General features: G+C 38.6%; 1 protein-coding gene across 6 annotated transcripts in view; it reads left to right on the top strand.

The window, feature by feature from the left end:
* LOC110983934 (protein SSUH2 homolog) overlaps positions 1-17,063 on the top strand; it is a 35,530-nt gene that overhangs the window by 2,007 nt on the left and 16,460 nt on the right. For 3 of the 6 annotated variants that reach the window (XM_022243624.2, XM_022243620.2, XM_022243621.2), the window contains exons 2-6: positions 7,395-7,634; positions 10,218-10,354; positions 12,644-12,773; positions 15,946-16,006; positions 16,386-16,510. In XM_022243624.2, the coding sequence (XP_022099316.2) occupies positions 7,422-7,634; positions 10,218-10,354; positions 12,644-12,773; positions 15,946-16,006; positions 16,386-16,510 (666 nt within the window). In that variant the 5' untranslated portion in view covers positions 7,395-7,421. Of the gene's footprint in view, positions 1-6,005; positions 6,058-7,394; positions 7,635-10,217; positions 10,355-12,643; positions 12,774-15,945; positions 16,007-16,385; positions 16,511-17,063 lie in introns of all 6 variants that reach the window. The other 3 variants (XM_022243627.2, XM_022243622.2, XM_022243625.2) reach the window with 3 other exon arrangements.

Raw genomic sequence — 17,063 nt, 5'->3', positions numbered from 1 at the left:
TGCAATAAAATAGTGTGATTAACAGTGTCAAAAGCTTTGTGTAAATCAAGAAAAACTGCTCCAAAGAATTGTCCGGCATCTACTTGTTCATGTAAAAAGTCAGAAACGTCAATTAAGGTTGTGCATATAAAAAGTCAGAAATGTCAATTTAAGGCTGTGTGTGTCACAAAGATTTGTGAATACAGGGCTGCTTGGTTTGAACTTTTTCCTGAACTAGATTTTTTTCCGACCATCTCCATTCATTTTGTGTTTCTTTGGTCTCATAAAGAGTGTTTTTTACATCACAGCTGCATAGCCATCTACCGGGTACTCGATTTGGACTTCTTCCCGAAGTCACTCCCATCCAATGTGACATCGTAGCCAGTGATTCTAGGGGGTGGCTCTGTATTCTATATTTACTCTGAATAATGTATTCTACATGCAAACGGTAAATGCAACGCTCAAGCACAACATACGTAAATCTCTTGAATAAGATGCACACGTACAGAGCAATGGCACATGTTTGCGTATCAGATTTGTTTACGTATCATTTTAGAGTACAGACACAGATATGCAAATAGCCGTACAAAAGCTGTGCAAAATTGCATAAACATAGATGTGCCCTGCAGGCATCACTTTGTACGTGAGTCACGTGAGTCAGCGTTCTACTTCTTTATATAGATCTATGGTTGACATGGAAGACTGGTTTCTGTCCCTTGCCAGTCCTTTGAATGTATGATAGGGATGGTGACCAGTCCAATGACATGCGATGCATTCACATCGTTGGCAACCTCGACTCTTTGGGCTGTGTGCGCGCGTTCCTTCACTGGGAACCAACATGGCATGGCGTGATCATACCTATGTTAAAGAGGTTGTGTTATTGGAGTGGTCGCCAGTCTTGCATATTATTCAGAGGACTAGGACGGGAACAAGTCTTTTGTGTCAATGGACATGTACCACAGTATGCAGCTCAGATGTTTGGATCGTTGATGAAGAGTACGCTTGGGTGGCTCCACTGTTTACGAAACCGGTTCCGGTTCTGCATAAATACCTGGTTCCGAGTCATACCCAGTTCCGGATAATTCAAAGAAAAACCTAACAAAGTTAAGGTCAAGGTTTTTTTATGTCTGCCAATATTGTGTCCTTGTGAAATCATTGAATTTGGCAATAAAATGTGTTTGTGTGTGTCTAATTGCATGAACTTCTTGAAACTTATCTGACTCATGGAGGAAAAAGAGCTCATGTCTGACTTTAGAATTTAAAATTTGCGCCTGCTCTCGGTCATCGGTCTTGAACTGCTAAGGCAGAGCCGTGAAGTACATGTACACTATTTACACGTTCAGTACATGTACTGTACACGTGCGTTCTGTACATTTTACACCGTACACCTACATGTATCATGTACAGATCGATAGTGGTCTTGCCTGCTGGCGCCATTATGCAGCCAGTGCAGCCACATAGCCCTCAACCGCAGAGGCAGATAAACAATGCTTGTCTGTCAAATCTCTTCAGAGGACGTCCTTCGGAGGTTTCCTTGCTTAAATTCGGTACCGGAACCGAGCCTTTAGTGAGGCTTTGGTTTCAACTCTCTACTGCGGGTACCCACTGGGAATCAGTAACCACTCGGAACCGACTCCTCTATGGGTACCCGGTTCTGAAAAATATTGATACATGGTGCTGGTTCCTGATGTTGGAACTGGGTACCTGCCGGAACTGCCCAAGCTTAATGAAGAGAGGCAGAATCATAAGTATGATGCCTGGATTTTGTCAAAAACCTTTATCAAAGCTTTGGTTGACAAAGTGCAGTTTTAGGAGAAATGAACAGCACATTCAAAATCTCATAGCGTTACATACCAATAAAAAGACCAGCTAGTAACATGGAATGTACATGTAGCTCACAGTTCTGAGAGTATGAATAGATTAACCCCAGTCTGGGGCCAGTCTACTGGACTACCGTGGTATCTTCAGCCCTACATACCAATCACTCAAAACCACCAGAAACCTCTTACTTTGCAAAAAAAAAGCCCCATTGCGAATGAGCCCCGTATTTTTCATAGGCCTCACTCTCCCAAGCTGATCATTTATTCACCATCTGTGACCCGCTCTGCAAAAACGGGTATTAAGTCGCGCAATGCCAAAACATTACCTGTTCTGTTTGAAGAGGTCAAAGGTTCTTCAAAAACGTGATTTTGTATTTTTTCCTTTAACAGCTTCTGTAATGTTTAAACATGTGTTTTTAGACTTTGTGTCTAGAAACGTGGATACTAATGAATAAAGCTGAAAAATTGAACATTGATTAAGAAATCCTATATACCGATGGCATTATCTTTCCAAGGGCTACACTTTATGAGCTTTATCTCAAAAAGTGCTTTTATTGAATCTGAAAATGTGGATATACAAATGTCTATAAATAGCCAGAACGCAGCACACTACAGGGGTTATTCATATATCAAATTGTAGCTTTTGATGTACAGAATCAAGTCATGTCAAAAACTCATAACCAGAATCTGGTGACTTATTACCCATTTTTCCAGAGCTGGTCACATTTTGGCAATTCCAGACTGTTTCAGTTCCAGTTTGCAAATTGCATTTAATGGTAATATAAGTACTGGCTTTGCCCTTACACTGACATGTATTACAGGACTGGACAATCAAGGCACAATGACTTATTAAGTGCAGTGAATGTATTTCACACAATAGTAGTCAGTTGTACACGTGTACAGGTCAGCAATCAACTGCGCCTTTGCGCTGCCATCATTATCAGGATTAGCGATAAGGAGCAAATTGGCTTAGGGGTGAACGGCAGTGTCAGGAGACCAAAAAACAGATGAAACTATGAACAGGAACAATTTGTGAATTGCCAAGTTTTGATAACTCATCCTAAACTTTAAGTTAAAGCTCTGTAGAAATTGAGGATTGACAGGAGGGTGAGGTGAATTTCAAATGCTGAACAATGGTTGATGGAAGCACAATGTAGAAAAAATTGAGTGCTGGTACTGTTACTCTTTCTGAGAAGATTTCAGAGATTCACTGGAGATATTATTAGGTCCTGGATTGACCAAAGTGTCCATAAAGATTGCATGTCAGAATTGAAGTTCATGTATGCCTATAGGTACAAACAGGTACGGTTAGTATGTATGTAAACGTACATGTATGTGTGCACCGGTATTTGTCCATGTTTGGTATTATACTAAGGTTTTTTTTTCATTTTCAGTGAAAAGAAGAATATTCTTTGCAGGTCTACATACCATCCCCGTGCATCAGTGCACATGGGAATTACATACCTGACAAATTTCCTTTTTGTTGTTTGCTTGTACATGTACTTGGACATTTCACTTTCATTTACATGTACATGTACGTGAAGGTAGTGAATTGCTAGTATTTTGACATGTGGATGTACGTGTACCATGTACGTACATGACAAAATATGCACTGAATTCAAAATGAAGGCTAGCATGGCTGTAATTTGCACAGAAATTTTGCTTTAACTGAACTAAAAAATCTTTTGTCCTGCACACTTCTTTTATTACATGCTCATGTACATTTACCTTGAAAGGCAACGATTCACTCCAAGTCTTGAACTGAATAAATGGGGCTGTTACCTGGCTCCACTGAAACCTGTATGTGTGGACAAGTGTTGAGAACATGTATGTGGAGAATTGTTTTTATTTTGTACTTTTTTCAACTGACGTACAGACTGTACCTTCCACGCACCAGCATATTGATTTTCCCATTTTAAAGTACAACTGAATATTTCTTTTGATTGAAGCAGACAGTAACTAAGGAATGTGAGGCTGTGGTATACAGTATATCTGTTTCCTAACTTTCAATTTTCCATGCACATGTAGTTTCCATGCAGTCTTGTTTCAGAAGAATTCTGTTAATGGGAAAAAATTACTCTTCAGGTGTGATGAAGTCCTGACACAATATTATTCAAGTTGAACTAACTTGTACATATACATGTAAGCATGTACTGCAGAGTAAAGTTCAAAGTTCAAGACAAATGTATTTATCCATGGTGCAGGGCTTGAAATTGCCAAAAAATGTACTTGCGCTTTGCGCAAGTTGGCATTTGAAACAACTTGTGCAAACAAAATTGAACTTGCGCTAATTTTTTAATCCAGTGTATGTATTGACAAATATGAAATAAGGCTAAGCTTATTGTACTTTTCAGATGTGGGCTCACATGTTTCTGCATTATTGTGCATTCCGTGTTCATGGAGTTGGGATTTTTTGTTTTATTAATGTACTGGTTGTCATTATGAAATATTTAACAGGAGCAAACAATACCGGTTTTTTTTCAACTTGCACACAATGCAAGCTTGACTTGGCATTTAGTAGGATTTCACTTGCATTGCACAAGCACTTCAATGGCAATTATGAGCTCTGATGATGGATGGTCCATGTCCAATTTTTTTCGTGCATACACATCTACATGTACATGTACCTATTGTATTGTTCCCAATAAGACGTGCTTGTTCAATTTGCCAAGTGTTGTTTTGCAGTGTTTGACTCAAAATATCCACAGAAGCGTTGGGTTTCTCATTATTAAATATGTACATGTATACATGTACTTGTGCAAGTTGCAGCAGTTGTTTTGACTTGCACAGTTTTAGGCCTGTGTATTGACGGGTATTTTTAGAAGTTGGTACCCATTTTTGTTACATATTGGATACCTGGGTACCCGTAAAATTTGAGATTTATTAAGTAAATAGATTGCCATGCCCCCATCAATAACATTGAACAGTACTGATTGATCTCGCTACAACACCAAAACACTGACTGACTTGGAGTGGAATTTGTACTTTGTTTTGAAGAAAATGCTAGTTCCATCTGTAAGAGAGAGCAAGAAAGGAGGATACAGATTCCTTTAGTGCACGGTGAACATATTAAGCAGCAAGTGCCAACCAATGTCGCTTTTTGTGCAGGAATTAAACCGTGTACCTGTACATGTATTAAACATTGCACTTTCTACTCATGGTTGCCAAAGGTAAAGGATATAATAACTAACTTCTGTAACCAAGTTTTGAGTAACTGATTTTTATCATTTTAAATGATGGGCGGCCATCAGGGCAAAAAAGACAAAAACCTTTAAATCAGAAATTCTAAGGTCGCCGTTTAAAAACTTATTCCTGATAAATACAAAAAATACTTAAAAGAAAAGAAACAGGAAAATAAATTATTAGAAAAAAAAGAAAAATGGAAACGAAAAAGAAAAGCACAAAAGAATCAGTGTTCTTACCAGCTGTTTATGTTAGCGTAGGGGGTGAGCTCCTATCAGGGGGGAAGGGGAAAGCAAGCGGGGGACTGGACATTATTTAACACTTGGGGGCGCTGTTCAAACACGTAACACATGTTTAAGTATATGTTCTGAGAGCTAGCTATAGGTGTAAGCCCCGGGCAGTCATCATTTTTATCAACAAGACATTAAACACAGTTTGCTCCTTTTTTCATTTCTTTTGGTGTAAAAAAAAGAGACATTTTTAAAGATATTAACAGTACACATCGCCCTTCATTTGGAAGAACTCAAGTCTTGTACATGTTGGTGGCCGGGTTCAGTGAAATAATGTATTTGTTGAAAAACTGTGTAATCTACCGTGTGGCACCAGCAAAATTGCGCTTGGCAAACAATTGAAAAATATCCAAAAATAATATCAAATTCATGCATTAGACAAGAAAATATGTACAGGAAGAAGTAAATGGAATACTGAGAAATGAATCTGGAATTTCAGCCGCTTCTTTTTAAAGACATCCTGCCGGGGGCATTTATAAATGTTGTTTCTGCAGGGCTGGAGTACTTTTCATTTTTTTCTGTTTTCCAAATTGTCAATCGGTTCGTTGGTGAGGCTGCACTTGGCATAGCTGGTTGACGGCGTATAGTGATATGCACCATACTTTGATGATGAGGGTACCACTTCCAAAAAACCTGGGTTTTTTTGCTAATTATTAAGATGATCATTACAGAAAGGACTTATTTTCACCCAGAAAACTGTAAAGTAAGATTTTCGTTTTATTATTGTTTGTAGAAGACTCTGACAAAACAGCAGCAAAACATGACACAAAAGCTCGCCTATAACAGTAAGCGATTAAACTGGATATCTTTAGTTTGACCGCATAATATTACGTGTGATACTGCACCGTGCACCACCATCAAGAATGCCTTTCTGGCTAAGACAGAGATTATTTGTGGGTCATTCTGCTAACGCAAAAAACCCAAACACATCGACCATTGTTTTTCCTGTAAACCTGACTTCTTTTACCAGTACCCCCCCAAAAAAACCCACTGGAATCAGGTATTGACATGGGGGGGAGGTACCTGGCATAGGCCTACCTATGTGTAACGTTATTAAATGTAATTGATGATAATGGACCTGTTCTTTGGTCACTGAAACCTGATAACGGTGGACTGAGCTGTTGAGTCTGAAGGATCTTGTTTCTCTCTGTAGTATGGTCTTGATGGTTGGTCTGGCTTCTGCGATGGCTAATCAAACCTACTTTTATCTGTGAGCAGTATTGACACTAATTATCTGGGTCAACAAAGCTGTCACTTTTCTGGAATTTGTCTTGAGAACTGGGTTGGTGTAGGCATAAATGTTAGATCCCACATGTACAGCTGACCCAAATGTCACTTACAGTACATGCTAACTGTGTTGACAAATTCACAGACTGAAGTTAAGAGTGATAACTCTTCTGTTGAATGTGCAGCCTCTAAAGAGGGACTGTGCTGGCATGTGTGACAAGTTGAGGCATGACACCTATTATCGGCAGCTCCGTGGCCCTGGCCTAGTGTGATATCCTGTACGTTTTGTACTGATCACACATGACCGACTGCTCGTTAGAACACTGACGGGTGGGTGGCATTGAGTCAGTGACTGCATGAAGGGCTTTTGACATGTTCCTTGTTAGCTTGTCAGGTGCATCATACTTGTACAGACTACAGTAGTATTTGAAGAATCTTTACGATGGCTAGATAGTGACATGACTCAATTGTTGTGTTAAAAAGCAAACAATATTCATTGCAACTTTCTGACCTTTCCTGTTTAGGATGAATGAATTTATTTACCCACATGGGACAGTTTTAAACATTTATAACTTCTTTATAATTGGACTTAAATAACTGTTGCTTTACCCCAAATTTTCTTCAACTTTTAAACCCATGCACTTTTGGTAAAACAGTGAGTTTCTTTGAAAAATATTTATGCTTTAGAAACATAGTGTATAAAAACTATTTTTGTACCTAGGTCCCGGGACTTGTTTTATGCAGCAGGCATTATAAACTCATAGCCGGCATTTTCAAATGTGGATAGACAGTCACTTGATGCATTTTGACCAATAGGAGTAGAGAAACTGTCCCAGGTGTTTATGAATCGTGAATTATACACACATGGGAAAAATCTCACTCTTCATTATTTCAGTTAGTGTGCTGACCTGAGATCTCAAAGATGCAGCAGCATCAGCAAGGTGGTTATCCTCCTGTGTCAGGGGGATATCAGCAGGCAGGAGCACCTCAGGGCTATCCTCAGCCCCAGGGACAGGTTGGTGGATATCCTCAGTCCCAGGGACAGGTTGGTGGATATCCTCAGCCCCAGGGACAGGTTGGTGGATATCCTCAACCCCAGGGACAAGATGGTGGAGCTATTTCTGCAGCAGCTCAGGTACTTGAATATTAAAAGGATAGTTTACCCCTTACGTACATGTACATGCATGGAATTGTCATTGGTTTGTACCACATGCTGATGTTAGAACTGCATTGTTACAATTGCAATTATTTATAATTACAATCATTTATATCTTGTGGTTAGCCAATGTGTGAAAAAGTGATATTTTTAAAAGCTGAATTTAATACGGTACTTGAAATAGTTTGAGTGTGTTAACTACACAAATCTGATTGAAACAAAAAAAATCTGAAATTTGAAACAGTTTGTCACCAAGTAAATACTAATGAAGACAATTTTTTCGGAAATATTTTGCATAAGTGAATATCACTGCATTACTTGAGGGTGTTGAAATCTTCATGAGCATAAAACCGAAGTGATTTACATAAAAGTTAAAAAAAACACCAGAAAAATCAAATGTAGGTTACACCATTGGTAAAATATTAAAAATGGGACTGCCACATAAACCTTGAATAGCTTACATACATGTACATGTCTACTTGACAGAACGTACATGAAAATAATTTGATGGAAAGTACATGAAAATAACAGCCTCAGTCTGTAAAATATTTCCACCCAGCATGCTGCTGTTCTTGAAACACAATAGTTGGCCGACCATCATTTAAAAGTTTGCTTCGTTTTAAAACCACACATATCTGCTAAGGAGCATTGATCTTTTGTGTGGTATGTACAGTTGTAGGAGTCTGAATGCTAACAGCAGCAAAAAAATTTAAATTCACAGAATGCATCGATCGTAAACAGAAACAAGAAAAATAAGTGTAAGGTATAAAGTAAAACAGAAATTGAATCAGTTTAAATTTCATTTGCAAAAAGGGATTTTCTTAACACAGAAATGTTGCGATCTAACTATCATCCCATGGTCCAAACTATCGGCTGTGTGTACATGCGTGGCCAACATGACTACCACTTTCAATCTGCACAGCGAGAGGATTCTCAACAAAGTTATGCAGGATTTCAGTGCTCCCTAGGGGGTTAGGGTTAACAAAAACTGTGATTTCCAGATGTTAAACCGCCTTTGTTACTGGATGTTATTTCCTCTGTGCCCATAATTATTAATTAGTCAACTGAGAATAGATTTTAGACTTCCATTGATGTAAACTGATGTTCAAGTGTGGTCCTGAAGCATAATCATACATGCATATACTCATTGTGTCATGGTCAGGAGTTGGCTGCATTGACTTTGCTGCTTAATGAATTTAGCACTAAATCCACAGTGCTACATTATTGAAAAGACATATTACTTCAGGTAAAGCTTCTGATGACTCTTGACCATGGGAAAACTGCTTTTTTTAAAGGGCAAGAGCACTTGTCATGCCTGTTCATCTGCAGATGGACCCTGTGTGTAAGTTTTTCGCTCACTTAGAATGCCCCGTAGTTCATGGATTTTTGCCCAAGATACATGTAAATTACAAGGCCTTTAATTTGACAGTTGGAAAAGCTGCTTAGTTTTCTTGATTAAAAAAAAAAGCTAGCTCAAACATTAAACAAATCATTGGAATGAAAATTCCTCTAAACCAGTTAATCTTATAAAATCACAGCCAAAAACCAATGGTGTAACCTCCTGTGATATGACATGGTATATTATTCATGCAACACCTTATTCACAGGGAGGCCATTTTGATTATGTTCCCAGAACCTTATTCAATGTAATCTATTGAATGGGGGTGTTGGACTATTTTGGGTTCAGTGCCTAACTTTTAAAATAAGGGAATAAATATGTGCTTGAAGGAAAATGAACGTGACTTATGAGGGCATTACCAGTATTTAATCTCCTGAACCAGCCTTAAACAAATGTTTAAGACCACCTCAGGTCATTGACTAAAAAACCTTTTTTTCAGTCAGAGTCAAAAGAAGTCAATTACGATACATGTGGATTTCCAACAATTTTGTTCTAGAATTTTACTTTCATTTTCCTGAACACCCCTGTCCATTTTATTGTATATCCCTTGTGCAATTTGTCCAGAAGTATCTCCATATATGGACTTGGCGTCATCTGGAGCATTCTGCGTATGCCGCGTAACACACAGCATCTTGACTGATAGGGATGGATTATACATGTGCTGTCTTGTATCCACGTGTGAGGGTGTTTTTTACGCAGCAGGCATTTTCAAATCTCAGCGGGCATTACCAAAATTAATGTTAATACATGGTCACATTGTGTATTGTTGAATAGGGAATCTGTAAAGGGAAACTGTCTGAGGTAATGTAAACATGATGAATGTGGCTTAAAACATTTGGGTGTAATTACATGTAATTGCAATTATTCAGCATAAATGGTATTAATTCATGATAACTTGTATTTTCAGGTTCCCAAGTAAAAGAGTTATTGTGCATGTTTTCAATTTAGTATTGCTGGCTCTTAAATAAGACTAGTTGAATTAAAGAACACTGATGGTTGATTAGACATGCACATGTACATGCACACCAATTCTGATCTAAAACACATGTACATGAACTGGTACATGTAGGCCTCCCTCTGTGGCTTCCAATATCTAGTACTAGCAGCTACTAGTACCCTGTGGCTTCAAGTATCTGCTGATTGTGCAAATGTTATGCTTCTAGCCCCTTGTAGATGCCACTGCTCCACCAGCAGACAAGATGGATTCCATTTCAGGTTATGCCAATTTTGGTGCTCCGCTAGCACCACCTGCCTATGATCAAAGTATGATGGAACCACCACAGCGTTCAGAGTTGCCCAAGTAAGTGGTGAACAACATTGATGATGTTTATTTTTTGGTAAGCCATATCAAATATGATAACAGTAAATTTGGTAATGGTGGTACTGTAGGTATGTCTTAAATACAGTGTAGCAGTGTGATCTACATGTAAGACTGTGTTTTACGAGCCTAAGTGGTTTGTACAATCAATACCTACAGGTGTTAAGTAAATGCTCACACATCAAATTTCAAACTACACCCATGTTGTTACTCCTTCATAAATGTGTGTACGGGTATACAGTGAACGTGTTCAACACTCACATTGTTATCATTGAAGTTTGACCCTACAAGTGGGAGATTTGTAAACCAAATATTTGCTTTTCTGAATTTGTGCTGGTTCGTATATATAGCCTTGATTTAAGACAAGTTGAAGGTATGGAATTACAAATAAAATGCACATGCTCCTTTTAACGCACTGCACATCCATTCTCACTAACTTAACAACATTTTGGTAGTATCTGTTGCTCCTTATCTGTTGATTTTATGCCCTCAAATGTAGAGATACAGCCACATCATTAAATTTGTGAGGTTAAGTTTTTCTGCAGTTCACACTTGCGGTATAAGAAGGAACTCAATAAGAGCATAGAGCAAGGACCGGTTGCCCATGCAGTGTACCCAATACAAATAGAGCATTGCATGTGCAGTTTAACCAATTCATTTATCTTGTGTATCGGCTCACCCTGCTCTGCGTGCATTGAGGATTTCCTGCACTATAATTCAGTGTGTGACCAGAGTATTGTGTCATCGTGGAAACCTTTACTCTGGCCCTAACTGTAAGTTATATATGCATGACGATCAGTGTGAGGCTCACAATATTGCTGCGTGGATATCATGATATTGTGGTACGGTACCTTAGAGCACTACGTCTGCAATCTAACTGCACAGACTGACCGCGTTCTGAATGAAACGGCATGTCAGTGGTACCACTGACTACAGCATAAGGCGTTTCCTGCGGGGAGTGAGCACATGTAGTGTTGGCCGGAACAAAAGATGGGTTGAAAGTTAACTATGCACACTGGCCCGCCGCAGTCGTTTTAGTCCTGTCAGTGCTTCTTTCATGATCAATTCTTCCCAACTCACCCGAGAAAAAGGATTCAAGTTCATCTACCAGATTTCCGTGAATTCCATTAGGCTGGTCTACAGTCCAAGAGGCACCAATCCTCCTGCATCCCTGCCTTGTGGTGAATCGGATGCCAGACTACCATGTACTGACATCCGGTGCTCAACATGAAGTCAGTCAGATAGACGCTTGAGTGCTTGAGTCTGTGAAATAGAAAAACATGCATAAAACCTATGGAAAAACTGCACCTTAGTGAACTTAGATGGCCCGCGCCTGCATATTGCACGATGGTTTTAAAACCACATGCAGTAAGAATTCACTAATAATCATCAGAGAACATATTGGTTCACTTACAGACATTGCTGCTCCAGACGTTTCAGAAAAAAAAATAAATTGGCTTTAGAGATCGCCATTCCCTCCTATATTTGGAACACACTACAAATCCCCATCCACTTTCGTCATGGGCAATCATTACAGGCTAATTGCTGGCAGAAAGGAACAGTGTATCAAAGTAAAAAGTTTATTCACGATGGCAAAAGTAGATCTAATGTTAGAGGCTTTTCACTCTCTATTTGCTGACCACGGTGATAAATTATAGTGAATTGCAAACAAATATTACTGGGCCCACTTGTCTGGCGAAAGCTGCAGGCAGTAATCAGGCATTTTTGGAATGTTTACTATTGTTTGTCTGACTGGGCGACAGTGTTCATCGAGCACTTTGAAGTGCCAGAGTTCTAACTCCTTTGTCCTTCCTCTATGGTTAAACTCTGAAGTGGGCAATTTGAATGAAATAGAATTAAATAATGATTAGAAATCCTTTGCATCAAATGCACTTACTGAATTCAAAAAGCTGATTGAAATCAAAACAAGTGGACAGAACATAAAAATCTTGCCAACCCAGATTTTGTGTAACACGTGCATTTGTACTTCTTTAATACTAGGACCTGAAAGGCTCACGGGGGAGGAGGGTTTGCTGTTTAAAATGTGGAAAACCTGCAAACGTGTCCAATTATTAAAAAAATTAAATATGTTGATTTAAATCAGTGATTTAAAAAAAGTAACTTTTTGATTTAAATCAAGGTGATTTAAATCTGATAACCCTGCCCATCATTATCACCCCCTCACCTAATTGAATTTGTATTTGAGGTGGTAAAAGTTATTTCCTTTTCAATTACATAACCACCATTTGTATATGCTTGTATGTTAAATAGTATGCCCACAGTGACAGTGGAGCAGGCAAGGGAGGCCCTTCTAAGTCACGTTGCTGAGAACTGTTGTTATGGGAAAAAGGCTGCTCAAGAAATGGTCTTCAATGATATCAGTCATTCTAGTGCATTCCATGTAAGTAATGTACACTTAGATTGTTACGAATGTAGAAGTGCTACATATATTTTCCATTCTGCTCAGCTTTGCCATCTGTTAACCACTCCTTGCCAGGGATTCCAGATCCAGACACGTATGCTTTATATGCGTGGCTGGGGTCTCTGAACTCGGACAAAGGGAACAGGGCTTTGTAACAAAAGACCAGGCTGCTGGGAATTACCAACATTTTTTCACTTTCAATAGTTGAGATAATCCAGCCTTGTTGTGGAACAGTATACCATAGTTTGGGGTATTTAGAGCGAGCGGATTACCACCGGGGACAAAAGCGCTCCACCACCGCAGCGATGAGCCACACAGCACCGCTGCATGCTAATCTAACCCCTATTGAAAAGAGGTCAGCAGCACACTGAGCCAGATTCGTGAACAAAAGAAAGTTATATAACACCGTACAATAGAGGAATCCCGATACGACGCTTTTAGCGTCAATCTGCGCACTTCCGCATTTGAAAAGGAGGCTGTATGTGTCAGCTTCAATTCTTAATACGATCAGACAATTGAAAGTAAGGAGTCAAGACACAAAATACATAAAGGTATGTTAAATTCAGACTTTTCAGGCTGCAAATTTTGTGGAAGAGTCTTTTAGGATGACTCGACACGTGAAATCAAAAAAAAAAATAAGGACAATTGACCGCGAACTAACGTACCTGCGATGGTCGTGTATCTTGTACAGTGGGCGTACTTTAAACTGAAGTGGTGTCACACTTACGAACCGGATACTGCATGTACTGTGTCGACTCTGCAGGCACGCGCAAGGAAGTTCAACACATAGAGCCTCGGTTTCGATGCAGATATGTGCAGACGGCGCTTATGTGAAATCCCTCTATCTGGGCTCTTTTTACAAGGCTGCAGGCCTTGCTGAAATACTCAGGCGTCAATAGATTTTGTCTGTCAGGCTAGAGTGGCACCAGACAGTCCTTCACGTGTTTGTAAGTGTTCAGTGAATGAAGATGGGAATTTTTAAAGAATTTTGAAAACAGAAAAAAAATGATAAATATCCCGGCCCAGCATCATCAACATTGATAACTGCCCCTGGCAGCAAGTGGTTAATCTTACAACTGCTCAAATGTAACCCATGCTGTGAAAATGATTCATAAGGTCATTTTTCAGTTATCATTTTTCAGCCTAGAAAGTGCAAACTGAGCTCCATGTTTTGATGGATCAGTCATCTTGGCATCCTGATCAAAATGAACACTTTGTGGCTGAAAAATTTTGACTGTTCCTATTGATTTCCATAGTGCAATATTCCTATAAAGTGATTCTAACCACTTTTTACTCAGTTTTACAGCGCAGATAACATAATAAACATTTATGTTTTATACTACTATTTAAGTTTTAACTAAAATTTGCCGTTATTGTTTCTCACTGTGATGTAACTCACAAAAGAAAATTGGGATTCAATTAGTGCTTTAATGGATGTTTTTTGTGTTCTGTACAGTCCTGTAAATGATACATTCTGATTTGCATCTTTGTATTGGCACTGCCAAATTGCATGCCAATTCAGAAATTTCTTCATCTGTTAAAAGGACTACTATTTTGAATTTATTATTTCTGTAAAATCATTTTGTGTGATGGGCCCAGTGGAACAGCTGCATTACAAGAGATTTGAAAGTTGTGTGGTTGAGAAAAACAGTGTTGGTTGCTTCTGGTGGCATCATGCATGAAGTAATGCTTAAGATGTCAGATATTGTTTTCAATACCGTATATATCTTCCTTCAGTTAGTGAAGTTGTGAAATATTTAAGTTCCAGAGAAATGTATATGTACATGTACCCTACCGGCACCCGTTTGCAGCAGACTGGTGATGAGGAGTGCATACTGCTCAAAATATGGAGTCTACTTAGCTCTTTTCAGAATCCTGTGTACCGGTACTTACAAAAAAGATACTTCCTACTGGTGGTACTGCTAGGTACATGTACATGTACTTTTTAGTAGCATTGTAGCAACATCAATAGTAAGACTGTGCTTACCACACACATGGACTAATCCTTCTGTGGACTGGACAGTTAGGATGTACAGTCATTTAGTTTCGTAACACAACTGTATGCTGTGTTGCACCCAATTAATGAAAATTTTTATTATTGGTTTATTTAAAAAGACTTGTAGTCACAAGGGTGAATTATAGTCAATTTCATGAATACAAATAAATACATTGGCATAAAATCCATTTGAAATCACCCCTCCTCCAAAAATAATTACCCAAGGTTGGAGAAAAATAACACTGGCTGAAACCCAAAATATACATGTCCTGAACATCATTTAAAGAAATAAAAGGATAATAACAAAATTACGGCTCCAGGATGGATTAAAAATCTGTGAAAAAGTAACGTGACAGGATTAAGAAGAAAGAAAAACCAAAGATAAAAGGTATGTTTACTTAGATACAAGAATTATAAAAAGCCAATTACAGGCCCATTGTATGTCATAAGGACAGAAATGCGAGTCTTGTCACACGCTTGTCCACAAAACAAAGGGCAACCTTAAAAAGATGTGTTTTGGCATTTTCCTAATCCACAGATTAGATATCCAGTGTACTCTCGTGTTGTATCTACATGTACTTCAAAACATGATGCTTTGCGGTGATCATGAAACCAACATGTCCCTTGTGACATCTAATGTTTGTTAAGTTGTACAAGTATTCAAAAACAATTCAGTGCAAAAGTAAAAATGTGTCATTCTTTTACTGAGCACATTATTATGCAAAAATTGTAAATGAAATGTACTTGTTCACAAAAAGTGACAATGGTACCAACTTTTTCCAATTTAGGTTTTGTATTGAATTGCCAAGAAGGAAGTATGTATGTGAGTTTGTTTCTGCATTCAATTGGGGACCTTGAACAATAGAGGACAATAAGGTCCCCGATTGACAGAGGGTCGCCGATTGACAACTGTGTACAAAACATATGGGTGGTCTTCTAAAAAAGTTAAAGTACAAACAAAAGAGGAACAATAGGGGGTCCCCAGTTGCAGGCAAATACACACTTGTGTGTGTGTGTGTTTGCTTGGCATATGATGCAGCCTTTGATTCGCATATGAATTTATCATCTAATGCAGATATAATGTAATAGCTGAAGATTGGGCTAATATCAATAAATGTGTACAGTTTTGGTTTTTGTAATTTGTTTCCCTTGAAGTATAAGTTGGAAACATTCACTGAAAAGCGGACAACTGCATGGGCTTCAGAACCATTCAGAGGTATGTAACATGAATAATGACTGAAAGCCATACATGTACATTTCAGACTGAATGTATGAAATTGAGCCATGGAATGTGAGAAGCATTTAACTAATTTTAGTTCAGATAATGCTCTGGTTATAGCAAAACTGAACATTTCTTTGTTGGAAAAACAGTTGCCAAAGCTCTTTACCAGTAACACTGGCTTCACATTAAATATACTTGAACTGTGTCTCACAGATAAATTTATTTATGATGTAACACTTGCAAAAACTAACTGAATAATTCGTACGTTGTTTTAAGGAATATACCTGTAAATCGATAACTTTTTCCATTCTTATAATTCATGTATGATTAGAACTTGTGATAGCATTGGTGTACAATGGCATGTTTTTATCAGGGCAAATGATTGATGGGCCTGCTAATGGACCTGCCCCTGGGCCATGGGATATGCAGTGCAACCCCCCTGCTAAATTCAAGAACCACAAAACAGGCGTGGAAGTTCCCCATACTGCATCTGTTAAGGTAAGCCTCTAAGTCATCTTTCATACATAGGCCGTGTCTGAAACGGGCTTCCACAGCTACGGCTAGGTCTATTGTCTACGCGGCTCCATGCATTTCTAATTGAGTGAAGACCTGGACCTAGTTCTAGACGAGATTCGGATGCAGCCATAGCTGGGAACAAGTCTCCCACTGTGATGCCAGCAGTTCATTTTTTGAAACGATTCACAGTGTTGGAATCTCACTTACACCACATTACATTGCATATAAGTTGCAAAGCTGTTCATGACACTTTTCACTTAAGTTACATGCATGTACATGTAACATGTACATATAAGTCTGTGATTTGTGCAGCAAATTGTGACATTATTTAAGCCGTCATGTTGGTTTCAAACTAGATTTTGTCCACCATTAGCTGAATTCACACTGTCTTTTCAGTGTAGTATGAGAGTTACGACAAAAATCCTAAGCTTATTCAGGTGAGATTTAAACCTACTTTACAGTGGAACGTCATTATAACGAACACGATGGGATCCACACAAAATGTTTGGTATAGTGATCGTTCAGTATAGCAATT

Source organism: Acanthaster planci, linkage group LG04, assembly GCF_054643075.1.
Source record: "Acanthaster planci isolate LZ-2023a linkage group LG04, COTS_SCS, whole genome shotgun sequence".
Lineage (NCBI taxonomy): Eukaryota > Metazoa > Echinodermata > Asteroidea > Valvatida > Acanthasteridae > Acanthaster > Acanthaster planci.
Note: the sequence above shows the minus strand (reverse complement) of the source record. Positions and strands in the feature narration are given on the sequence as shown.